This window comes from Streptopelia decaocto (genome assembly GCF_964273445.1).
Source record: "Streptopelia decaocto genome assembly, chromosome: 3".
NCBI lineage: Eukaryota > Metazoa > Chordata > Aves > Columbiformes > Columbidae > Streptopelia > Streptopelia decaocto.
The window spans coordinates 53,606,807-53,633,007 of NC_138656.1; the positions used below are offsets into that span (position 1 = coordinate 53,606,807).

At 43.3% G+C, this 26,201-nt stretch overlaps 1 protein-coding gene across 1 annotated transcript in view; it reads left to right on the forward strand.

The window, feature by feature from the left end:
- Positions 1 to 4,213: 4,213 nt before the first annotated feature.
- PPP1R14C (protein phosphatase 1 regulatory inhibitor subunit 14C) overlaps positions 4,214 to 26,201 on the forward strand; it is a 51,582-nt gene continuing 29,594 nt past the window's right edge. The window contains exon 1 of the mRNA XM_082047886.1: positions 4,214 to 4,774. Coding sequence (XP_081904012.1) covers positions 4,469 to 4,774 — 306 coding nt within the window. The 5' untranslated portion in view covers positions 4,214 to 4,468. The remainder of the gene's footprint in view (positions 4,775 to 26,201) is intronic.

The following is a 26,201-nucleotide window of genomic DNA, read 5'->3' on the forward strand; positions in this document are numbered from 1 at the left end:
TTAACAGCTCATAGCCCCAAGGTAAATTCAAATAGAAGACACAAAAGTGGCACTTCTACACTGTCTGACACATAGGGGCTACTGCTGTGATGAAAGCAAAGCTGAGTTTTGCAGTGGTTTATGAACCACTTTTGCTTATTGGTGGGGACGATGGCAACACTGATCCAGACAAGACAATGCACAAGCGTGACCCTGGTAACCACACCACAGGGGTGAAAGCTTCTCTGAGTGGGGTGTCAAGGTGCCTCATCGGTGAAACACTTTTCTTGCACAGAAATAACATTACAAAACTCAGTGCAGTGTCATCACCCTCCTCAGATTCAGTCACCAGGCACAAGACAGACTGTCTGGTTGACAGAAGTTTCCAACAATCATGCAAAAGAGAAGCCCCACAACACTGAATTTCTCTAGTGTGCCTGGAGCGAAGTCTCACAGCTCACCAAGATGCCACACAGAGCTCTTAGGTGATGGGGTAGCTGGTAGACAAAGACTGTCCAGCATTGAAAAATAATGGAATCTGTCATTACACATGCTTGAAATTCCCTAGCAACTCCTAACTCAAGTATTTTGTTAGCAAGCCAAGAAATACAAGTATGAAATAAGTCCTATGATTCTGAGAACATGTAAAGGCTAATGTGCATTTCAATAAGGAAAGAAAATCACCAACTGGTGTGTACTTTGCAGTTTTAAACAATTCCAGGTTGCTGAAAATCCCCAGTCTTCCACTCAACTCTAATTTCCTCTTGAGCACATCATCATGTAAAGTAGAAACCACCAAAATCACATATATGTGAATCCCTTAAAAGAGCAAATGTCTCAGGGAAATAACAGGTACTAAGCTGAATGAAATTTCATTACACATACTGGTTTGTTTCAGAGTCCAGCAACTTCTTATTTTCGAAGCTGTTCAGAAAAGAGCATGGAAATGTCTAGGAGAAGCTACTACAAGACAGTGGAAAGCCATGGAGAAGAGGCAAGCTGCAGGGGTCCTTCCTTTGAGCAGCCTCGGGGAGGGAAAACCTATGGTGAGCAGCATAAGAAAGGGGTTTTAGTTTTGGCCAGTGTGGTATCTGGCAGTATAGGGAAATGGGGATTTAGACTGTCACTGAGGATAACAAGCCTAAACTTTGTTTCCTAAATCGTAAGCTTGCCTAGAGAAGAACCTTTTAACCACAGAAATGAGTCAACACTGACATTTGTGGCCAGCATAGACGGAAGTGTCAATTGTTCAGGAAGAAAATACACCTGCTGTCAAACAGGGTTACTAAAGGTGAGCAGGCAATTAATGTTTAGGGCCTTGAACCTCCAAGGGTCACTGTATAAGACTCCTGAAAAGCTAGTCCAGATACTCTTTAATATTGTCTGTGACTGGAAAACAGGTTAGGACCATGCTGTGCATGCATGGGAAGTGGATATAGTTTCATGTTGCTTACATTCACAAGAGATTCCCACACCACTGTTTGGGAAAGAAACATTGGGAAGTGCAAGTGATACAACTATTCCTCTGCCTTTGGTGTTTCCTAGTTCATGTTGTCTGTTCTTTACTTATCTTGCCACTGGGTACAATGTTCTTGTGAGACACAGACCCAGGCACCATCATGCTGAGAAAACACAGTATGTGAGTGGAGGTGTATTCTATCTTCCCTTTGGTTTTATTGATCAACCATTAGCTTTAGATGAAATACAGCACTGGAAGCTGCTGCTAGAAGACCTGCGCCTATGAAGCCTGGTCTCTAAGACTTTGAATTCATTCCTGAAATTTGGTCTGAAACTGGGGCTGAGGGGTTGGGAAAGCTTGTTCCTCTGCCAGATTAACTCTTGTATTTGTTATGGGTGTAACCATTGATGGTTCCATTGTGAAGTATTTTCAAGGAAACTTCTCACCCCAAGAAATGCTCTCATGCATCTCCAGCCACTCAGGAGTAAACAGAGATTGTGCCCACACAGGGCTGCATTGCTCATTCCCAGGATGTTAGCGGATCTAAACGTTTTTGTTCAACTCTGACTCTTAAACAACTACATCTTTCTTTCAAATGAAGCAACATCGTTGCAGGAAAGATTCTTGGCAGCAGTTTTTGCCCTGGCTTCCTGAGGAATGCATTTGCTCTAAAAACTGAATGAGAAACCAATGGCACATAAAAGTGCCGTATGACAATGCTGGCAGTTCTACCAGTCTCTCATCCACCCACATTTACCAACCACTATGCATTATGTTAGAATTGTAACTTTGAAATGATAACCTCTGAGGACATGCTTTTTAATCACCAGAACCTCATTTTCTACTTTAAGAGTGTTGCGGAAGTGCTGTTTGAATAGCGGGTGCCAGGTTTTAAATGTCTGCAGTGATTATAATATCCTATTAATAATAGCATTGAGAAAATCCTTCAGCTGAGACTTTCTGGTTTCTCACACTCAGAGACAATGACAATGTTTTAGCTCTCTGTACACCTGCTATTTGCTACAGCAGGGAACAAAAATGTCAGTATTTCCAGCCTGCTTAGGTCCTGTGTGGAACACCTCAGTGTTCTTTTGGCTCCAGAAAATATCCTATTACGGTGACAGTTTGGGAATTGCTGCTTTATATCCTCTGGGACAGCAAGTATGATGCTTAGTATGGCTTTAAGAAGCCTCTTGTGCAATATTTACCTTCTTTCGCATTTTTTTTTTCTCAGCAACCAAAAACAGTCTATAAAGATTAAAATGTTTCTGCTCTAAATGGGAAAGTTTCAAATTTTGTGGCTGAGAACGTCAGCACCAGAATTCCAACATGATATGCAGAGCTGAAGACCCAAATTATAGGCCACTCCAAATACAAAAGTTTAAAAGACAGCTGCTGCCCTCTTTCAAAAACTCCTCTGCATCGTTTTGGTTTCTCTAAGAACAAGTTGTTGATGATGGTGTTTTCCTACTGTATTTACCCAAGCCCAGATTTATAAAAGCCAGGCAGGCAACACTACCCAGCTGCAGCTGGAAGTCAAGATGTTCTTGGGTAATGGCAGAGAGGACTGCCCAGCAGTCTTGTGGGATGTGTTTCTCTCAAGCTCTGCCTGCAGTCCAGGCACTTCAAGAGTGATCTGCAGTGATGCCTAGTTGCAGCTGCTCAGTGTCTCTGAAAATCAAGTGGTCCCTATGCACTCAGGAGCTCAACTCCATACGCTTTGCTTTGAAGAACTGTCGCTTTTTAGATGAAAATCTAAAAGCTATCATAGCATTTAAGACCAATAATAACATTTTATCTCTTGATCATATTAGACTATGATCCCTTCAGCAGCGCGAGCTGAGTTTTACCTAAATAGCTTGATGAAGCTCAAATGCCTCATGCTAGCCTCTTGGTCAGTGGTGTGTCAAATGCAGAGAGAAGAGGCTGAAATGCTACGACAACCACAGGGGCATGCTGAACAGCAGCAAGGGTTTGACTGAAGCAGATATGCCCAGGTAATCACAGCCAGCAATCCATGTCTCCTTCCTCTCTGCCCCTTGCTTATCTAAGACAACCTGCTCCAGGTCAGTATACGCAGGGGACAGTCCCCACAGCGGTACCCAGGCTTTGGGACACTGGGAACTTCCAGTCCCAGGTCTGCATGTGCAGGAGGTTGGTTTCTGTCCCTTGTCACAGGCAAACGTCTTTGCTAGTGGAGAAGGTCTGGGGCCCCTGATCAGCACCTGCCTTACGTTGGCTGCTTACTTGCAGCCATCGGCAGGCAGATTGCGGTGCATGATGGACCATTGGTGATTTCACTCTGGCCCTCCCGAGACACCAAGCTGCTGAGAACACCAATGCTAACCGGTGCCTTTTAGAAAGGCAGCCATCTCCAAATGGCTAATTGTTACACTAACTGCTGATCTCTCGAAATATTTGCTTTCTGTTTCGGTCCACTACCCTGAAATCATTCTTCCCTGCCCCGGAGAAGAAGAAAACGATCGCATTCAGCATTTTAATGCTGCAGATATACAGCATTTATACACATCGTGTGCATGACGGGGCAATACTGCATTTCCTTAAAAAAAAAAAAAGCCATAAACCACTCGGCAGCCGAAGTCCCCGGGGAGCCTCCGGGGAGCGCCCTGCCGCGGGCACATGCCGCTCTGGCTCCGCTGACAGCGAGGGGCGGCCTTCCGCGCCCTGCTGGCACCGGGCCGGGCCGGAGGCTCCGCCGCCAGCACCGCGGCCCCCTCGGGCTGCTCCCTGCTCGGCTCCGCGCCGCTGCGGGGCCGGGGCGGCGGCGGGAGGGGCGGGGCGTGCTGGGGCGTGCCGAGCCGTACCGAGCCGCCCCTCGGCTGCCTCCGCCCCCGCCGGTTTGGGCCCGGCCCTCCCGGTGGCGGGGCCGGCTGCGCCGCTGTGCCATGAGCGGCTTTAAACGGCAGGTGCGGGGGAGTGAGGCAGACGTGCAAGCAGCGGCTGCTGCGGCCCGGCGGTAGCGGCGGGCGGGCGCCTTTCGGCTCGGCGGGAGCCGCGGCGGAGCGGAGCATGTCGGTGGCGACCGGGGGCAGTGAGGCGGCGGCGGCGGCAGCAGCAGCAGCAGCAGCAGCGGGCGGCGGCGGCGGCGGCGGGAACCGCGTTTTCTTCCAGAGCCCCCGCGGCGGCGGCGGGAGCGGAGGCTCCTCCGGCGGCTCCTCCCGGGAGGACTCGGTGTCGGCGGCGGTGGTGCAGGTCCAGCAGCGTCGCCACCAGCAGGGGAAAGTGACGGTGAAATACGATCGGAAGGAGCTGCGGAAGCGGCTGGTGCTGGAGGAGTGGATCGTGGAGCAGCTGGGGCAGCTCTACGGCTGCGAGGTGCGGGTCCGGGGTGGCGGGGTCCCCGGCGCGGCCGCTGCAGTCTCCTCGCCCCCTGTGTCCTTCTCCCTCCCCGAGTCGCGTTTCGGCAGCGGGCAAGGGAGAGCTGTCACCGCCACCTCCAAATGACATTCCCGGCCCACCGCCGCCCCTGTCCCGCGGGGAGGGGAGGAAGGTGTCCCGAGCCCCATCTCCTCCGAGGTGAATGGGAGGGGACCGCCCTTTGGGGACGGTGGCGGCTACCGCACGGACGGGCACATAGCGGCCTCTCTTCTCCCGGGGGGCCCCGGCGACTGCGGCAGGTCCGGGTATGCCGGGCGGCGCCGGGGTACCGCGGCTGTGAGCCCCGGGACGGTGCTTGGCCGGGAGCCGCTGTCCCTGCGGCCCCCTGGGGCGCGGAGGCGCCTTCTCCGGGCTGGGGGCTGTCGGTCCCCATTAGACTCGAGCTGCCCGTGCGGTGCGGCGGCGGGCGGTGTGCGGGGGCGAGGAGGAGGAGGGGGCTGTGCGGAGGCGGCTGTTGTGGAGAAAGGACTCTGGAGCGAGTACGGTCGCCGCTAGACCGTGTTTTTGTATTACTCCGGCCTCCAGGAGCGCGGCAGACACTCGCCAGGAAATTTCAATGAGCAGTTAGAAGATCATTAGGACGAGGATTGAAAATACTGGGGAGGTTGTATCTGATTTGTAGATATCAAACCTGTTTTTCAGTTACTCTAGGCAAAAAGTGTTGCCAGAATGAATTTTCTTCTGTAGAGGACAGGTGAACTGGAGGATTTTTCAAGATTATTCAGAGGTATAGTGACTTATCTTCCATATAGAGATGATAATGTTGTAAATAAAGGAAGTACCAGTACTTTGTTTTGTCAAAGCTTCATTAGAAATGTAGACCTGCTAGTCTCCAGGGGTTCCTACCTCCCTGCCACCTCGAGTATTTACTGTTACAAAAGATCAAAATGTTAGGTCTAAACTGAGATTCACACATACTTCTTCCATCAGTTGTCTAGTTCACTTTTATTAGAGGCTTCTGAAGTGAGATTTGTTGAAGCCACATGTGAATTTTGCAGTTAGCATCTCTGGAGCCAACATCTCACCCCGGGGCTCCCAGGTATTCTGGAGCCAGGAAGGCAAAAGCTTGACAGTGCCTGAGGTGTGGATGTGAGGGCCTACAAAACCAGGGCTGAATATCTGGCATGTACTTAATACAAGTGTTGAAAGAAACCTCCTTTCATCTCAAAACCAGTTTATCAGCAAATTTGTCAAAAGGACTTGCCCTCATTAAAAATGTGCATGTGACAAGTTAAACTTAACAATTCACATCCATGAACTAAGGGAAGGAAAGATACAAGTGGAAACTCTGGTTAAAAATACAGTTGTTACTCTTCTTGGTGTGACTTGCCTCTCCAGCCTCATGATTTGTGGGCTGCAAGGATTACTCCAAGGTCAGAGATACTTCAAATTGTTTGCATGAAATGATGATTTTGTGTCAGCATGAGTTATAACGTAGTTAGTAGCTGGCTTACTGGATCTGTTGCTGCTGGTTTGATTCTCCTTGTTCAGAAACACCAAGCCTGTTTGGACCACATGCTTTTGACATACAGATGTAGTTGTTCTGTATGTAAGGATGTGATAGATGGGGCAAAACCCAGGTCCAGAGAAATTCCTGCTGTTCTTCACGGTATTCAAATAAGTGGCTTGCTGGAGGAAAAAAATATTTTGTTCTTTTTCTTATTGTGGTTGCTGACTCTGACTGGAATAGAAGCTTTAGCTTTGGAGATTGAGGGCAAAATGTCTAGGTCTTCCTTTCTTTGCTGTTATGCATGAACTCTGTCTAGTGTCAGCAGAGATGACAGTAGTGAAAAGGTTAAGCAATTAATATGCTATCAGAATAAAGTTTAAGGTGCATGATGAGTATAGCGATTAAAGACAATAACAATTCAATGCAAGATGCTTTGCTTGAATTACTTTTAGGCTTAGAGATGGAGCTCTTGGCCTGAGACTTAATCACCTATGCAGACAGTTAATAAGCCTGTCTGAAGGCAGGTTGGGGGGGTTGGGAATCGTTCACTTTAACTTCCATGGAAGATCTACCATAACTTCATGTGATGACACTTAAGCTCTGAACAACCTGAAATATTTTGAAGTGTCAGAAATAGCCACAGAATTGCTGGAAGAGCTAAGTGGTGTCAGTGTTTCATTGCTATTCTGCTTAGGAGCTCTGTTTCTAAGGAGTTGTGCACTCTGTTCCTGGGAAGAGCAGAAATAAGTAGAGGGCGCTTGGAATGTGGTGTACTGAAAGTCTGCAAGAAGACCTGCATAAGTGTAGTACCTGCCCACTGTTTTCCGTTCAAATGTTTTCTATTAAATTATGCTGAGATTTATCAGTAAGTGGAAATTTGCAGAAAAACTCCCTTTATTCAAAGCTGAACCTGCATTCATAGTCTCTCAAGTACTTGCAAGTAAAGTCAGCTGTAAGCTTGTCTTGGCTTGGTGACAAAGGTTAGGAGATGAAGTTGGGAAATGAACACAAACAAACCTGTCTGCTCTTTTTCTAGTGGATCTTGTCTTTGGCAGTACAGTTTTAGTTTTAAAATGGGATGCTGAGCAGGATAATGGAGTTGAAGGGGGAAGTTGTTTAGAAAAAGCTCTTTGAGACTATTTTTAATGCTGACCACAGATCCGTGATACAAAGATCAGCTTCAGAGGGGCTACTTCAATGTGATGCAGATTTCAGAGATGAAAACCAGCCTGAATGGTAAAGGGTTACCAAAGTAGAAAACATTAGTTGGACCAGAGATTCTTAAGAAGGATTTGTTTGCCTCCAAAACCTGTTAGGCTAATGTACTGAGGTCAAGTGCTTCAGAGGAGTGTCAGTCTGACTGCTCGCTCCTGGAACTGCTTCATTAAAAAAGACATTTTATAACCTGTTTGTTTTGGTTTCTATGAATGGTGAAACTGAGGATGCAGTCACAGATTAGTATATTGAAAATGCAGTGCCTTAATTGCAAGACTTGAACTTAGTTTGATGTTGACCTTTATTAGGTATCTTGTTTCTAAAAATGGTTTCTTCATAGATGCTTCATGTTTTGGGCTAAATCCATTATTAGTTAAGAATTGCTAAATAGGGTTACATAAAACAACTTACATCATCACTATTCATTCCCTAATGGTTTGCAACTAGTAGTTCAGCATGAAAGTGGTGGCAGTCTAGTTTTCCAGATGTATGATCTATGCTGTTTGTGCCTTCCAAATGTGTACGACTTTATATATGAAGGAAAAAAAGGCCACTGGATTTGTCCCCAGAAACCATTCGATGTTGTAGGTAAATTACTGTGCTCAAGGGTCCTATCTACCTGCAATTATAGCATTTGCTATAGAAAGCACAATGCTGATGGAATGAGTGTATTGAGGGCACACAGATTTTGCACAGCATTAGTAGACAATGAAGAAAGATTTTGCATGTGCTATGGATTGGTTTGCTGAGTATTTTTTAATGTAGAGACATGCATTTACAAATCCAATAAGCCCTTAGCTTTTGCACTCTAAAAACTGAATATAAGACTTACCTTCTAATATAAGATATTGCTGAGCTTAGTTGCATAATCAACTATTTTACTAGACTGTATCTGCTCATTTATGCAAAATGGTGCTTGTTGGAGGATATGTTTTTGGTCTGGAAGTAACAGGGAATTATGTCGAAGCTTAGCCCCTTTTCCAGGGCAAAATATCCTGGAATTCCATTTAAAAATTCAGTGTACAAGAAAATATAGCAGGAAGAGCCACCCCTAAAAGCCCCTCAAGCATTTTCTTTAAGAGTACAAAGCCGTGCTAGACTGAGAATTGTCATGTGTATGATTCTCTTCTACATCCTGCTATGGGTACTGCAATGACAAGAGTGACATGAAGCTCCGAAATGGAGAATGGCTTTCATGTTGGCAGGACCAGTCTGTGGCTATAAAACAAATGGTATTGGTGGGGTATGGGATGGAAGGGAGCAATTTAACTTGGTCCTGCATGGACTGAGCTCCCTTTCCCTGGGTGCTCTGTGAGCGCAGTGTTGGAAAACACCCTCTTTGGCCTCCTTCCTGAAGCTGCTGGGATTTTCTAACAGTGAGAGCTTGTCCCTAATATAGCATCAGGGAGTCTGTCAGTCTGTACACACTTGAATTTGACCTGGTTGATGCTAGACAGGAGAAGACAAAAGGCAGGCCCTTGTCTAGGCTAGAGAGAGAGAGTGAGCCCTTCCTTCTCCTGCTGCACAAATGTTTTGGCTCCAGTGGTAAAGCTAGTGACAAGGTGTAAAAGGTGGAGTGAAGGTTGTGGGGGAAAAGTGAGCTGTCTGTCTTGTCAAATATTCTGAAAAGGATGGATTTTGGAAAGAAGGGCTCTAGTCATTTAACCTTGACATCTGGACAAATTAGCTACCTTGACTGTATTTCCAAAATGTATTTTCAATACTGAATCCAGTTGCAGACAGATGCGTGTTAGTGGTCTACTAAGAGCAGTGCTGCATATGCTGAATAACGATGCTGTACAGGATGTTGGTTCCTCTGTGCATTTGCATCCCAAGAGGCATGTCTTGTGATTTGATGGACTCAGCTGTTTTTCTCCCTACTGTTCAGGACTCTTTCTATATGGGGCAATGACTTTCTGCACAGTATGGACCACCTTCTCCAGCCCACTCTCTCATGGGTCAGTGGCTCTGCACACCCTGCAGATCCTGTGTGTGAGATAGTTGCCACAGTGACCAGTCATCTGTTTTCCTCTGGGTTTGGAAGAACGCTGAATAAAATGGTACATGGACTTCAGGACCAAACACTTTTCCCCCACACCCCAAACATTCTGTCCTTTCCAAAACAGCCTGGTCAGCATGGTGCTAAGGCTGTGTGTGATGTGGACCTGATGGTATGATCAGGTACTACTTATTCCTCAGGCTACGGTGAGGTAATGTTTGAAATTCATTATTCCTTTCTCAAAAGGTGTTTGAGGAAATCCACTGAATAAAATACTACAGAAACCAACTTCTGCTGACTCTGACTTTTTCAATAGACTTTCTCTAACTTGGACTAAGATCTCACAAATAGTAATTGTGTGCACTCCTTTCTAAATGAATCAAAAGTGGAAAGACTACAAGGAGTCTGAGAATGAGAATGTCACTCCTTAAAGGAATGCAAGTTAGTAGGAAGTGTAATAAAGGATTTCTGTAGGAAGTCGAGTATGTCAGTCTAGATGCATTGGAGTGAGTGAAGTACTTAAAGGTCCATCAGATTGCTTAGAAATGTATTTGAGTTGTTTGTTTTTTTTGGACAACTATTACTGATGTCAGATCTGTATGTGGTGTGGCACAAACATTGGAGCACTCACTTGAGGGCAGGGATGCTGCTCAACGGACTTGTGCTAATTGAAGGGCTGCTGTAATCAGAGACCTACAAAGGACAGAGGCAACACTGGCGTAGCAAAGGCTTCTTATATCGTGTAGCAACTACAGAAATGCATTTGAACCCAAGTGTGAAAATTAGGAAGCACAAAATGGCCTATAAAATGCATGTTGCTTTAAAACAACCCTTGTAATGCTGCTGCTTTCAGAGAAGGAATTGACTTAAGTACCTGTGAGGGTGCCAAGCACCTGATGTAGGTGAGACCAGAGCCTTTTGTCTCTAAATGCCCTGCTTAAACTCTGATCTTAGGTTCTGAAGACCCTAATCTAGTAGGAAATGTACCACTATTCAGCCACTTTCCTCCCCCTTACATGCAAAATTTGCACTACATCTCAAAGGAGTTCAAGAAAATTATTTTTCTACTGCTTGGGCTTTGTATAGTCTGGATGTCAGTTCTGCACTGGTCACAGTTCATTGTTTTGTCTTAAGTAGCTGCAATATTCTTGACTTCTAGTTTAGAAGATTCACTACATAAATTTTTATCTTCCATCAGCTATTTCATAGCAAATCTTTTGTCCTTCCCTTCTCTGTTCAAGATTCAACTGGTCTCTTTGCTGAACTGGTAGGTGTGGTTGTTTTATAACAAGGCAAAGAAATAATTGATTGCTTACATCACTTAAATTTTTATAATTGTACTTCTTATAAAAAGTAGTTTCCAACCGTTGTGGCTACAAAGCCTCTTCTGCCTTTAGGCAAATTGCTTTACATAGAGTCAGTGCTTGATTACCCACGGTAACAAGGGTGGGGAGTGGGTGTAAGAGAGAACATGCATACGATGGAAAAAAAGTGAATTAAAAAAATAATAGTAAGTTATGCAGGGAGCATACAGCTTGAAGAGGAAAGGATAATCAATCATCAATCTACCCCTTTCTCCCACTCATGTTCATCATGCAAAGTCATCTGCGTTGCTTTTGGACTTGAGTCTGGCTTGCATGTGTCTGTACTTGTAGTGAAATTAAACAATGACATGGATGATCTATCCTCAGAGAGCCAAGAGCTGGTGGTGTTGTGCTTTGAAGATGCTGCTCTGTTGGTCCCTTGTACTTCTGTATTCTGACAGAGTGGATCTCTCCCATTTTTCTTGTAGCTGATCTAAACTGTGCTATGGAAGCAAATGCCTGTAACAAAGATAACCCTGTTTAAATGAGGAAATGATGTATTTCATGGCACATCCGCCTCTTTTTAAAAGGGATGTGGGATGTTTCTAAATAGGTGTTGTATCTAAATAAAAAGATGTTCTACTTGAAGTAAGACTTTGTTTCACAAGCAGTGTGATAGTTCAGTGTTGTCATGAGACTAAACTAATTCTCTGATGGGTGCCTTACAAAGGCTGGCCCAGCTCCTGTTTGCATTCTCATAGCTCTCTCTTTAGATTAGCTTATGCCCACCCACTTAAAAGGCACTGTTCCTGGCTCCAGATACAACAACAAAAAAAACCTAAGCAATTTTGTAGTGCATACTACTGTCCATAATATGTGTGAAGCAGTTCTTGGACTACAGGAGATGATGGCAATGAAAAAAATACATTATCCTGTCTCGAACCTGATTCAGTCTGAATTATGTTCACTTTGTCTCTAGTCACCACAGCTGATAAAGCAGCAGCAACAACATCAATCCATTCTTCTAGTGGCCTTGTTTTGTCTGCAGTATAAGAAAGCTAAGTTCTCATTTCCCCCTTCCCTTTTTATTTCCCTTCCTTCCATCTAACTCCAGAAACTTGTACTTGACAGCACAATTTGAGTAGGTTAGACACGGTCATCCATCTGTGTCACTCCAACTTTTGGCTGCCTGTTGTAAAACACTGGCACTTGCTTTTGGTGTTCCCCTGTGTGACACATGGAATTATGGAAATAAAAATTTCAACAAGTTATTAACATTGGAGAAGGGGAGGATAAAATCTTAATGGCATGCAGTCCATACAGTACCAGTACGACTATATTTCAAAGGTAGAATAAATTTAGCCTGTTAAAGATCTTCTTGGAACTGGGAATTGTTTGGGCACAGGTACACACTAAAACAAATGAAATCTTCTTTGAAGTGATAAGTATTTAATTCTGAGGTCCACATTTGAATAGCAGAACTGTTACCTCCCCCACCTCCCCTCCCTACCCTCCTCAAGCAGTATAATATCTACTCTAGGAACCAGTTCTACATGGTATCTTAAATTATTTTCAGGGAACACACAGATCACAGCCCCAGAAGGCATCTTGTATCTTTTCAATCCATGTGATATTTATCAGTAGTGCAAATTTAGTGGATCTAGACCTAGAGAAAAACCATAAACATGTATTATAGGTCTTTAAATAAGCTCCTAGCGTTCTAATAATTAATTCAATGTAATACTGTTCTGCATGTGGAGCCAAGCTAGTACAAGAGTACTAGTACATTGATTTTTAAAGTGGCCTAGTTAGTATGTAAATGGCTAGCTTGTGCAGTGGTGCTGGTCTAGCGGTGACACTTCCAATGGTGACCGAGAAGAGTTCACCCCTCTGAGTGTGCTGCCAACAAGGGGATCACATACTTCAATCCTGTGTGTTGGACTTCATAAATCCAAATGATGGCACAATCAATGCCTAATGAAAATCCCTCTTATCAGACTGTCTTAATAGGATTACTTTCCAGAACACAGAATTGGGCAGGATCTCCTAGGTCACAGGGTCTGCTTTCTCATTTGCAGATAAGCTCTTTGCGTTTGATATCGCTTTTTAATGGAGTAACTCAGTTATATAATGTTTCTTTCCACATTATTTCATGGATTTAAATATACCTTTTAAACCTTTTAGACACTAGGCTCTTTCTGACCCCCTTCGTAAAATACAGAAAGACATTGACAAAAGACCAGTGCTTGTTTGGGATGAGCTTGCCCAGACTCTCACTCTGGGGTGACGTTTAAATAGATTGTAAATACACTTTACTGACTGTCCTTACTCTGGGAATCATGGGGCTCAAGTGATGAGTAGGGGGCAGAAGAATCAAGACTGATTCTGCAGCAGGTCACTTACAACCTTACAACAAAATCTGTCTTTTGAGGAGGTGTCTGCAGATGCTGGGAGAAATTGCCCACTACTATTTAATGGAAATAATTTAGCAGTACTTGGAAAAATATGTGATGTTAGCTGCTCAAGATCTTAACTTATTTTAGCACTTGAATGATAACTTTTTTGAAGTAGATATCTAAATTAACTCTAGTGTGGTACAAATGATCTGTTCTACTTTAGGTGACTGATATATGATATTCTGACACATTTACTTTAAACACACACAAAAAAAATGCTTTGAGCTTTTACAATTGTTTGCTTTATGTTTTAAAAGATAATACCTGAAGCACATATAGCATTTTTTTTTTTTTGGTCAAACAAGTCCAGATGTTCTGGAATAAACTATTGGGTCTTTTTGTTTTTGTTATGCTGGTAGTAATCATGCCATTTTAAGCTCACTGTCAAACTATGTATGCTTGTTTCAGGTGCACTGGGGCAAAACTGCTTAGTCCTCTTTCTAAGAAAATTAACAGAAATCCCCAAATTTGGTTTATGGTTGCATTCCTCCTCATAATACTGAAAATGGAATGCACTCTGTAGAAACTAATGTGGGGAGGAGTGCTGGTGGGAACTAGCCCCCTGGTAACCAGAGTCATCTCAGCTCATCAGCTGTCAGTGTACTACTTGTTTATTACTCTACTTAGCTAAAGATTTAATCAACTTGCTTATAGGTATCCAGCTGCTATTTGTTTATCAAGACCAAACGCTTACACAGAAGACTTGCTTTAATGTCTTGAAGTAATTCTGATAACAAAGAATGCGTTTATACGAGGAAGCAAGGTCAATCCTTCACTTGATAATCTGATGGCTGCCTTGTCTCAGGCTGCCTGCAGTGGAAGCTTCCAGGACTTGTTTTGTAGAAGAAAACATGTCAGCAGTCTCATCACTTTCTTTTCTTTCAGTAGACCTCTGAACACTATTTGTTCTTTTTTTCACGTTTATATCAGATTTCACCTTAAAATATGTAATGACTACATTTGATGTTAAAATTGCTAGGTTTTACGCTGGGTTAGTAGTTTGCGGTGCCTTGGCTGTAGCAAGTGGAAGAAGGCAGGACCATGTGCCAAAGTACGTTTTGGAGAACTGATAGTGAGAAGCAGCACTGGAATTGAGCAGGGGGTCCCATACAGTCTTTAGCTCACATCTCCCAGTGTTTATCATCCTGAGCAGGATAGCCACAGCAGATTATCCCACTTCCTAGATCTGAAGCTGTTAAGAAAACTCATTTTAAAGATCCCTCAGGCACTCCCCTATCTTTGGCAGTCTGGGGACATGCCTGGGGAGCAAAATGGTGTCTCTGGCCCTGGGGAAGAGGAGTGTCTACTTCATAGCATGTTAGAACTCCTGCTGATGTTTTTTGATACTGGTGGACCAGGGCCAAAATGCATCCACTGCCGATCCCCTGCCTGCTGCTCAAAATTAGTGTTTTGGGGGAGGGACAACTCTAGCAGTCATCACTGTGTAGAGTGCACTGCTATGCCCAGGCACCACTCGACTTGCTACAAACTATGGAAAGTGCTCCAGATCTCTTGCCAACTAAATTACTTCAACAAGATTAAGTTGCTCCTAGATTCTACAGGATGTAAGAGCACTTGTTTTGGTACTACTGAATAAAACATTCCCCCCTACTACAGGAGGCAGACTTCTTGTCTCCTATGTCAAATCTGACAGGACCCAATACTTCTGAATAAAGAAATATTGGCAATTGAAAACTGTCTCTTATTCCAACCAATAACACTTTAATTGGCTGGTAAGACAAAAATGCAGTGAGAAGACCCATAAGTGTGTCAGATGCTTGATGTACTTGTACTGTATGACTTTTATTGCAGAAGTCAATTTACACACAGCCTCTTGGTGTAAAGAAAATCAATACTGGAGACTATTTTTACAGGGCTGCTGAAGCTGAGTTAAGGAGAGCCATTTAGAGGCCTCATTATCTCACATATTCTTTCCTTGTGTGGGGGTGGTTTGTGTGTGTGTGTTTTTTTGGTCCTCCCCCCCACAAGAGATCTGATGGAGTAATTAATCCTCGAAGTGCCCCAAGAGGCAAACCTACTTAATTGGACTGCTGTTTAGCCTAAATTCCCAGAGTGCAGAGGACCTAGTGTTGATCCTGTTTGGTCAAAATGTTTTATCAGAGTGTATTCCTTGGTTCATTTTCACATCCACTCTTAAAACAATCAATCTGTCAAATTTGACCTAGCATGGAGTGGTCCTAGTCATCAAAGCTCATGCTAGGAGAGTGTGGCATCACTATAGTGTGAAGGAGAAAACTGAATCTCAAGACCTTTCTGAAGTGCTAGACCAGCACTTATACATCTCTAGCTTAAGACTCCTGAGTTTTATTCCTTTCTGAAAGGGAAATGGATCCTTACGCTGGCTAGACAGTCAGTTCCATGCATGGCGTGTGCTTTCCAAATAAAGCTGCATTAGCACGGAAATGCAAAGATGAGGTGCGGTAACTTGTAACTGTAGAAAATGCCCTGCATGTTCTTCCTGTCTTCTCTAGCTGTGAAGCTCAGAGCGTGCTCAAACTTTGCTTCTGTGTAGTGCAGCCTGCTCTCACAAGCACACCTCTTCTTGGACATGTAGTCCTCTCTTCAGCTTCTCTGGTTCACCGTTGCCCTCCATGTGATGCAACAACACAGTATGGGCTCAGCTGTGATCACACTATTGCGTTCTTCCCAGATGTGGAATTATGCACAACTTGCAGGGATGCAGTCAACTGGGCTTCTGTTATTTGGAGGTGGAGAATGATCTGCTACTGTGAACTACGCAGAGGTAGGCATGTCCTGTAATTGCTAGGTGGAAAGTTGTTCCACTGGCATAATCCTCAAAGTACCACCATTTGGAAGGCTCTGCATGGCCTGAGTTACTGTACATCCCAAGGAGGACTGTGTAACCATGATTTAGCACACAACATGTATTTGCTAATGCCAAACTATTTCTGCCCTGTGTGAAAGTGGATGATGACAAAAAACATGATATGTCCTTCCTATCTGCTTTGGAATGTTTTGTTTAACAGAAGTGACAACCAAGCATAGACTTAGCCTGTCCTATTTTTATATTAAGAACACAAGGCATTTGCTTTGAAGATAGCACTTGATTTTTAACAAATGTCTTGAATCCATGTCATGAGTATGGTTAGGAAGTGCTGAATGCTTCTCTCTTCCTCTGCTTAGTGTAGTTTGTGACCAATGCCTCTTCTTCGTTTGGCAATTTCACAGTCTGGTGATTCCTTTAGACTTCTGTAGAGATGCACAAATTAGGTAATTCCTTAACCAGCATGTTATGGATGTTTTTGGATAAGCTGAAGTTGTTTTGACAGTTCAGTTATGAAAACAGTAAAATACCAGTGTTAGTACTGAAGACGACTAAATGAAGTCTAAACCTTACTGTGACTGGATGTCAGTTCCTTTTTTTATGCTTACTAATGACTCTGCAGTTGCAGAGTGCAAGATTCTTTACTTTCTCTGCATAATGAAAAGAGGTATGTGGTGTGTGTGGGTTTTTTTTTTTTTTAACCTTATGACTGAATGAAATGTCTGAGATACTGTATTATTATTGGCAATTCTTTTTGGAAACAGGTGTTCTGGTGTCCTAAAATCTTTTCCTTGTCATCACACCTTCTTACCAATTGATTTTTATTCTGTGTTGTGATAAAGATGATAGAGAGCTGCAGTCATCTTAACAGGGGATTGACTTTTATTATTGAAGTTATGGGCACCATGAGGTGTAGAGTTCTCAAAATTCATGGCATTTGGTCTTCTATTCCTTGTGGTGCTTGTTTTCCATAATTTAGTAGCAATGGTATGAATCCCAGACAACTTGGTGCTCCACTTTGTGTCTTGCCCACACTTCCACCTGTTGGTTACATCCCTGCTCTTACTGCCTGTGGCTCTACGGCAATTTACCCTCTTAGGATGCATACTGCAGGGACACATCTCCTGCCTTGAGAACTACTCTGAAATTTAAGTACTTGAGAGGATGGAGTAGTTAGGAACTCTTTTGGGAACCCTTGTCCTGAAAGTGCAAAGTCTGCAGTTATTGATAGGGGTCTGAGGAGATAAGGATTTCCTGATCCTTCTTCCACCTAATTCTCTGCTGCCAGCAAGGGGAGATAAAGTTCTGTGCCAGCAGTTTCTGTGCTGTTCCACACACCATGTATTTGACTAGTGGACAACAAATTTGGGCTTGGACTGGATGACCTTTGAAGGTCCCTTCCAAGCCAAACTATTCTAGGATTCTATGAAATTCTCCTCTCTCCTCTAGAACTTACTTCTGTCCATCTGTGTAATAGGCAGTAGAAGGATATCCACTGCCTCTGAATCGATGGGAAGCGTTGGGTGGGTTATCATGGCCATGTAGGAAGAGACTGTAGAATCAAAGGAGAAAATGGAAAGTTGGGTGGACCTGGAGAGGCAAAAGTAAGGTAGAGATGGTGGAATGCATGTACAATGTGTATGGGAGGTGGCCTGTCATGTCTCTCTTTCATGTTGTTTCTTTCACTAGCTTGTACTTCTGATACAGGTATGTGGATATATGTCTCCTTGCCTAAACTCTGCTGGAGTGCTTCTATCAACAGGAGCGTGGGCAGTAGAAGGTGACAACTGATTAAATGTATGTAAATATTCTGCAGCCTACTTTCTTCCTGTGCCCCCAAGTCCCTGATCCAGCTTATCTCCTTCGGTCTTTTTCTTCCCTGTCAAAGGCTTGTGGAAATACCCACAGTAGTGGAGAACTTAAGGAGTCAGACCTTGTAGGGGCAACGAGATTGACAGCAGTTTGTTATAGATTTGCTTCTCTTGCTTTAGAGGTTGCTTTTGGGACAAGTGGGTGCTGGAATTGTATGTTTTAGGAAAACTTGTTTGAATAAAGTTTAAAGCAATGTCAGTAATGGAGAGTACATTGGAAGTGGATTAGAGAAGGTATTATGATCACTGTCAACTGCTGATATTTCTACAATTATGTCTGTACATTTAACTCTGAAGGCATATGATATACACTAATGCTTGTAAAGAAATTGTCCAATGTTTTTTGTAGCTTGTGCATTGGATCTGGGCAAATGTCTTCAGGTATACTTGGGCAGTTGCCACTTCACTCCAAGCCTGTCACTAATGGGTGAAGTAGTCTTGTAAATGGCTTTTCTGCAGATGTGTCTGGGCTGACAGGTATTCAGTAAGATAAATTGTTGAAGGCTATAAGGAGTTTCTCTTGGAAAACAAACCACCAGGTCCAAATGTCTGAGGTACAAGCTATAGCAAAAATGAAATATAGACTATTTTGAGCTGATTTTTCAGCACCCTGTGCCTCCTAGAGGCGTGTTATGAGTCAGATTTTTAATAGAAACAATTTTCTACTTGCTGAGTCTGGTTTAACACTTATTTAATTTTAGTACTACAGCTATGGTACAAACAGTGTTAGAAAATGATGGTCTTTCAACATTAGTCTGAAAGTGACCTATTCACCCTGTCACATCATAGCATCTGCTGGTTATCTAGACTACCACTACTTTCTCATCCTTTGGACTTTAAAAAAAAAAAAAAAAAATCTTTACAACAAGGGAAAACCTGAACTATACATGCAATTATTTCCACAGTGCTGAACAGAAGCACTAGGGATGTGTTTCTGAAACACGGCAGCAGGCAGGCTGGCTATGCCTTGAAAAAGCAGGTTTCTTCCCTTCTGATTTTTCACAACTGCAGTGTTAAGCATAAAAGCAGTGAAGTTAGAATATGTATGTCCTCCCACACTAGCTTGTTCTCCTGTTGACTCTATCCTGTATGATTGTTTCTTTTACCAGTCATCTGTGTTTCTGATTTTTTTTTTTTTCCTTCTTTTCAAGGGGTCAGTTTGCAAATCAACATGATGAAAATTGCATTAAAACCCAGCCTTGGAATTTCTTCCCCAAATGACAAAATTTGCAGAGAAGACAAAAAGAAGGGAAGCCATCCATGAATTAGCAGTCTGGCCCTCAGAGGAGCTGTGTGTGGAGCAGTTGGCTTGCAGCTCTGCTGCTGTAGATGAGGAGTCTTCACTTGTCATAGTGTAAGGAGAAGGGGAGAAACAATAGCAAGCAGCATGTGTTTATAGGAGGGGAATTAATATATGCAAAAACATGCCCATTTGGCATTACTCTGACTTAGTGTATGAGATGCTCCAGGAGCAAGGCAGCTGGGGGCACTGGGACAGCCCCAGCCTGGGCATTGGGCACCTCCCTGGGGAGGGGCTGAAGCCAGGCTGGGACATGGGCCCACGGGCAGGCCTGCCTTGACAGGACTCAGAGCTGGATAGGGTAGGGCTATGGGGAGCTGAGACCAGCCCTGCTGTGGTCTTGCTGGGGCAGAGGCTGATGGCCCCAGGGGCTGGCATGTGGTCCTGCGCTGTGGAGGGAGCCCTGGGGGACTGGGCAGGGACAGTCAGGGCTGCTGGTGTCCCCAGGGCACTGCTGGGAATGGCCTGTGAGCAGGGCTTGCTTTAGTTACATTCTTATAAAAGCCTTTAGTTCTGGGTGTTTCTTGCAACTGTTGGTGGCAAATGTGGGAAATTTGGCCTTGTGGGGAGAGCTCTAGATCTGGAAAATGGGCTGTAGTGTGGCAGTGTAAGGTATATTATAAAGTATGTGTGAGGGGCTGAGCATTTGAAGTTGCTGGTGCAGACCCAGCTGTGTTATCATAACCAGAGTGGCTGTGTGGGCCCTGATGGCGAGGTGTGTTGCACCATTCAGTTTTTATGCAAAACCTCCTTTTTTTGAAGAGCTTTTGTTCAGCCTTGAAACACATTTAAATGTCACTTTTTGGAATGATGTTTCTTACCTTAATTTCCTCATATCACAACCACTTGAGAAGCTGAAACGTTCAGCTTGCTACATGCTCTCGGTGCTGAGGATGAAATAGCAATACAAGGCAGAGTAGGGGAAGGGAAAAGAGTGAGCAAATCCCAGAGCCCATGAATGCTCTGAGGAGGGGCAGGTGGGAGCACCTGGAGAGGGGGCGGCTAGGGCCCTGGCTGCAGTCCTGTGAAGGACTGGGGCTGAATGGAGGTGTTAAGAGGAGGAAAGATGGTGAGAGCTTGAGCACTATTTCTGATCCAGTATTCCTCCAGAAGTCAGCAATGTAACTGCCTTCTATCACTCTGTCATGGTAGTGAGGTGGCAGATAACACACAATAAAAGGAAATACAGGACCTGATGACTTTTCCAGTTATATCTTCATAACATTCAGAGTACTGCTTGACCTGCAAAGATTTCTGCAGAGATTCCTGTAGATAAGGGGAAAAAGGATTAAACTTGTTGGATAATACTTTGCAGCAATGTAAGCCAGTCTCAGCTGCTGCTGTGTTAATGATGCCTTAAAGAAAGCTATCAGCAGGCTAATGGCAGCCTTGAAAACAGAAACTTACCATCTCCAAAGAGTTGGACGTTTCCAATCCTAATGATCCATTTAACTTCCAGTATTAAACACACATATGAAGAAAAATCATATGCAATTAAAAAGGAAAAAACCTGTGCGATGGAGGACACTCAAGCAACTGGAAGGCAGATTTTTAAAACTGAGGTTAGTTTTAATTCAAGTCTCACTCACAGAATTTTATTCTTCCCATTTCCCAGGTAAATATTTACATTGCTTTAATTCTGAAGCACAGTCAGTCTCAAGTGCTCAAAGGTTAATGAACAAAGCTTCAGAACTAAGGGCTAGCTAAGTATTTCCTCCACGTCAGAGATGGTAATGATCACATTATGGCTTGCCCAACGTCACACACATAGTTTATGGTAAGAGCTTACTTTAAGGTTGTTGGACTCGTTCATATAGTTTATTTGCAGGAGTCCCTTTATTAATTGTCTGTAATTCCTTTTTTCCTGGATGTGCAGCTCTTTGCTCTTTCTGAATACACACTTCTTTGTGAACTGTGAACTTCTGCAAACCCTGGGTAGCAGTCTTGTAGTGTACAAATGAGTTCAGTGTTTCTTCTGTGTGCCAGACAGCCTTCCATGTAAAACACAGCCAGATGCAGAGCAGGTGGACTAACCTGGGCACCCAGGTCCTGTGCACTTGTAAGCAGCATGGATCACTGTGTACCAAGGTGCTTAGGTCCTATATGCCTGTTGCCAGGACTGCTGGTGTCTTATCCCCATATTTTTTTGGCTGCAGTAAACTGAGCTGCTCGTTATTTCCCAGTGAATTGTGGGAACTTGTCTGTCCTTGGGGCATGTTTTGAGGGGAAGGGAGGAAGATACTGTGGGAAAGCATCCAATGACTGAAATTGCTTTAGGGCTGTAACCAAAGGGCTATAATCATCAAAAGGTGGAAGAGTACCAGCCCAGGCATGAGCAGCAGTGGGGTTTTTGCCTGTACCTCCAAATATGCCAGGGTGGCTGGGAGTGGAGCATCAAGTGCATACTGGACTACTTGTGTGGGTAGGAGCTTGTTAGGGGTAATGCAGAAGTAAAGGCTAGAGTTGACTTGCTATAAAACAGTGTTAAAAGAACGCCAGAGTAGTTTCTTAGAAATAAAGTCAAGACATATACCATTGCTTTGGCTGTGAAGGCAATTTGAAACTGCTTTGATGTAAAACTGGCCCAGTGCTCAAAACAACTCTTACCACCTCAGCCAGATTGCCAGGTTGTATATGTAACGTAAGCTACCAAGTGTCATTTACCAAGGGATGAGTAATTTTAAACTGTAACTTCAATTTACTCTTGCGTGTTCCTATCTATATTTGGAATATTCCTTGTAGATTGGAAGTTCAACCAGCTGTTATGTCACCTTTGGCTCCATCTGAAGTATATCAGGATTTCACATGAATATTCCCTATTCGAGTACATATATCTTGGTTCCTCTTCAAATTACAAAAAGAAGTTGTGTGTACTTTTTGTCTATTTGTTAAGAACAACAACATGTGGGAACTTAAAAATTACCCTGCTTTCCCTGCCGTCTTTGCTAAGTAGTCATCCAGAGCTACATCTGAAACCATAGCAGGCAATGAGTTCTGGTCTGTGTAAAAACAAGGTGAAAATGATGTCCTAATTTTTCTAATGAAGTACATAATGGTTTAATCCCTTTGGATTGGAAAATGCTGTTGCAAGTTTGTGTATTTTGGGTTTGAATGTTGTGGGTTTTTTTGTGTGTGTGTTATAAAGGGTCTTCTGACTTGGCTTGCCTTTATTCAGTCATAAAGGCCAAAGGCGTTATATGAAGGACCCTTGGCATTTTTAAAGTGGAATACACATAAGAGTACTCTTGGCATAGCTCATCTCCTGCCTGTGGCTGTAGGTAATGTGGATTTTCAACAAAGGAGTATTGGAAATGTTCAATTTTAGTGAGCAGAGATGGATTGTGCAACCTTCTTTTACCTCTCTAGTCCATAGGCCAGTTAAAAACCTTGGGTTAGACTCTTTCCTGGTCATAAAGCGCTCCTTGAATGCCCATGTTCTGCTGTGCTGAAATGACCAGGCAGTGGCTGTTGCACCCGTTCTGTATTCAGTAGATTTTATCTTACAAACTTTTCTTATGCAAGGTAGCACTGCTTATTATGAATGTAGGATTTATTAGAGTCCTGACTACATTGTGCCAAGCACAGTATGCAGAAACACAGACCCTTTGTGTTTTATCTAAGCTGCCTTCCTGTGGAAGGAATATGGGTACAGTGTCCTTTACATGTATCTTCTACAAGCTGTGAAGGTGGGTTTGAAGGGTTTGCTCCATCTTTCTTCTGAAATATCTGGGTTTGGAAGAATTTGAGGAGGGTTTGAAGTAGCTATTTGGGAGCTTTGCACAACAACAAGGAAGTGGGGTCCTCAAACAGTGTTCAGATGTAGCTACTTCAGAAACATCTCAATGTCTTTCCCCTTGTTTATTTTCAGAAACCAGTTCTCCCTTCCCCCAGTTCTTTGTCTTTGAACCAGCAGGTAGAGACCTCTTAAATGGCCCAAGCTGTCCAAGCCCTTTGTCACAGGAGGGAGTCAGATGTTGCTTAAGCTGTTGCTCTGACAGTGAAGTTCAGTAAACAGGAGCGTGCAGGGGTGGAAAGTACAGGTACTGCTGTTCCTGGAGGTATTTGTAATATCTAACCATGTGCTTATTCTGGAGGCATACTGAAAGTGGTGAGGTGAGCTTTAAACTCTGCTTTTGCTGGCCATTTGAATGGTTAAGAAAGATAGCACAAAGAAGGAGCTGATGATACCACCTTATGCTGACTGGTGTGACTCTGTGCCAGCCAGTGCCCCTTCTGAGCTAGGCTGAGGATGTTCTGGTTTGGGTTTGCTTGGAGCAAAGCTTGCCTTTTAGAGGTGGCATATGTGTGCAGCCCACCTCCCCTTAGTTGAAGGAAAAAGTCTGTCTCAGAGGTTGGATTCAGGCCAATTACTGCATGAGAATTTTCATGCTGCTCTTATATTTTGGCATACTCACTCTCCCTGACCAGCTCTTGGAAAAACACTAGTTGTTCCATAGTATTTGAGGGTGTCAGACTATTCATCCAAACTTTTATTTTGAAACTGGGTATTCTACTACTAGCTGTAGCCTGAAGTGATTTTCAAAATCCACCTGTCACTTTGATTATGCCAATTCTTTCCTTGTTTTGTTTCCTTGTTTGTTGATAAGAGAAAATATTAAATGTGCATCCCTTGCAGCTTGTGGCTAATGTGGTATGCTAACATGTTTTAGAATGCCTGAGAGAACTTGAGAGTTTTAAAGAGGTCTGGTAACATAAGTTGGATGAAGAGCACTTGCATGCAATCATGATGCTGCATGTGGAGTCTTCTGAAGCTCAGGCTTTTAATCTGGGAAAGGAAGAGGCTTTGGGGCTATCTGAGCACTGATTTTACCACTACCAATTCTAAGAGGGTCATTTTCTACTGCAGAAGGTCTTCTGAACTGGTGCTACCTGGTGCTTAGCTGCTCCTGCTCAGCTTTTTATTTTTGTGGGCATAAACACTTTTTCCAAGCTCAGAACATCTTGCTGAACCCATTCAAATACAAATCCTGAAAGCTGCTTCTCTGGCCTATACCAGTTTGGACTGTCCCTAGAAGAGGGTTGGTTGTATTTTTGAAGGTACTGAGTATATTCGTTTCCATTATTAAGCTAAAATGGCAAGCTAAAAGTGCTTGGCAAGAAAATATTTGTGTGTGTTTGTCTTCTTCCACGTTAAGTCTTATAACACTAGCTTAAAATGGGCCAGAAGGATAATAATATCATAGCTGTAGAATTTAGTTGCCTGTTTTCACAAAACTTGGAGACCCCATAAGTACCTTAAGGGAAGATCATCCTTTATTAGATGGTAGCAAATCCACACAGGTGAGCTGTTATAGGTTTCTATATGTTCTTAATAAGGGAAGAGCTTTATTTGGGCACCTGAGGATCAAGACATAAACCACAGGAAACCTGTGCTTCCTTAAATCTGGTGCTCCCTAACCTGTGTCATTGTTTCTGCTCCATGTAAGAACAGGCTTGAGGGATCCAACCACAGAAGTGGTACATAGCCCTCTTTTGAGTAGTTCCTATGTTGGTCTTTGACAGACCAGCCATAAGTCTGCTACTCATAGCAGATCCTAGTGCCTTTTTCTGTTGTTGCTTATTTGAGACAGTGTTCACCTTAAAGCAGATGTTACCTTAAAATTACCTGTTAGTAACAAGTCAGACTTTGATGTGAAACTTATTTTTGAGCTATTAGTCATTCCCTGAATGTCCTTTGATGTGCCATTGCGTTGGCAAAGGGAGTCATTGTTCTTTTGTGTGCTGTAGTGTAAAATAACAAACTAAAGAACAAAACAATCCACCTCAAAATACCCCCCTAGAATCCAGTGGTCCTGTATATTACCCTGGGAGCCAGGTGAACACTCTTGTTTCATCTATAAGAAGTCTAATGCAAGTCAGCTGTTTCAAAATGCCTTGGATGTAGTGTGTGTCCTGAAAACTATCTTGCTGGAAATCTTTTAAAGTGAGAAACAACAGAAATATAAGACAGGAGCAGCATGGAGCTTCCTCTCTTATCTTTTTTCCCAGGGAGGGAGAGGGTGTGTCCACCTTTGATCTTATTCTCTTCCTTCCACCTGCTTCTGCATGCATGTTCATGCAGCTTCATGTTTGAAGACTTGATTATCGTCTCTGGTGTCCCTGGAATATCTTCCATTTGAGAATCTGTAGGTGGAAATAGAAACAGGACTGTGAGAATCTGGAGGAGCAAGGATTGTAGAAGTCTTCCTCATGAACATGTTTGTGTCCAGGCTGATCTCTAGAAGGGACTCAATATTAGACTTTGGATATATGTAAGAAAAGCAGCCATTTAAAAAAGATCTTGATTGATTGTTTAGCACAGTATTATACTTTGAATTCAAAGTTCCTTTGAACTGGCTATTCTGTATTAAACATAGACTAGCACACAACTGGTACTTTAAAGATGTGCTTCTGGATTTCTTTTCATGGCATTGGTTCTGTACAATGACTGAGGTCAGACTCACTGCGGTTTCTCTTTGCAGCAAGTGTGTGACTCAGGGCTACTGTTTCATCCCTAGAATGGAAATAGGCTCCTGCAGGAGCTTAGTTTATGTGCAAGTGTTCTGTAGACCTGGGTCGTCTGAGAAGGAGCTCCATGTGGACTCGGAATTAGTTCCTTATCTGTGCCCTATGGTGTAATGGTGTTATGTTTCTTATATGTACTTCACTGCCACCCAAAGACTCTGGATTTGAATGTATATGCTAAATACAGCATGTCAGTGAGAACACTGCCGTCCTTTACATATACCATTTTATTTCAAGTTGTAATGTTTAACTGCTTTTAATTTTCTCCTGTATTTCCAATCCTATCTTTGATTTCAAAGGTGGAATAATGTGAGGAGAATGTAAAATAGTCAGCTCTTTAACTGGTGGGCTAATGAGAAAAGGCTAAATTCTGTTTAAAACTAGAACAGAAAGGGTGCTTAGATTGTATTACTACTTCTTCTTGGTATTTGGATGTAG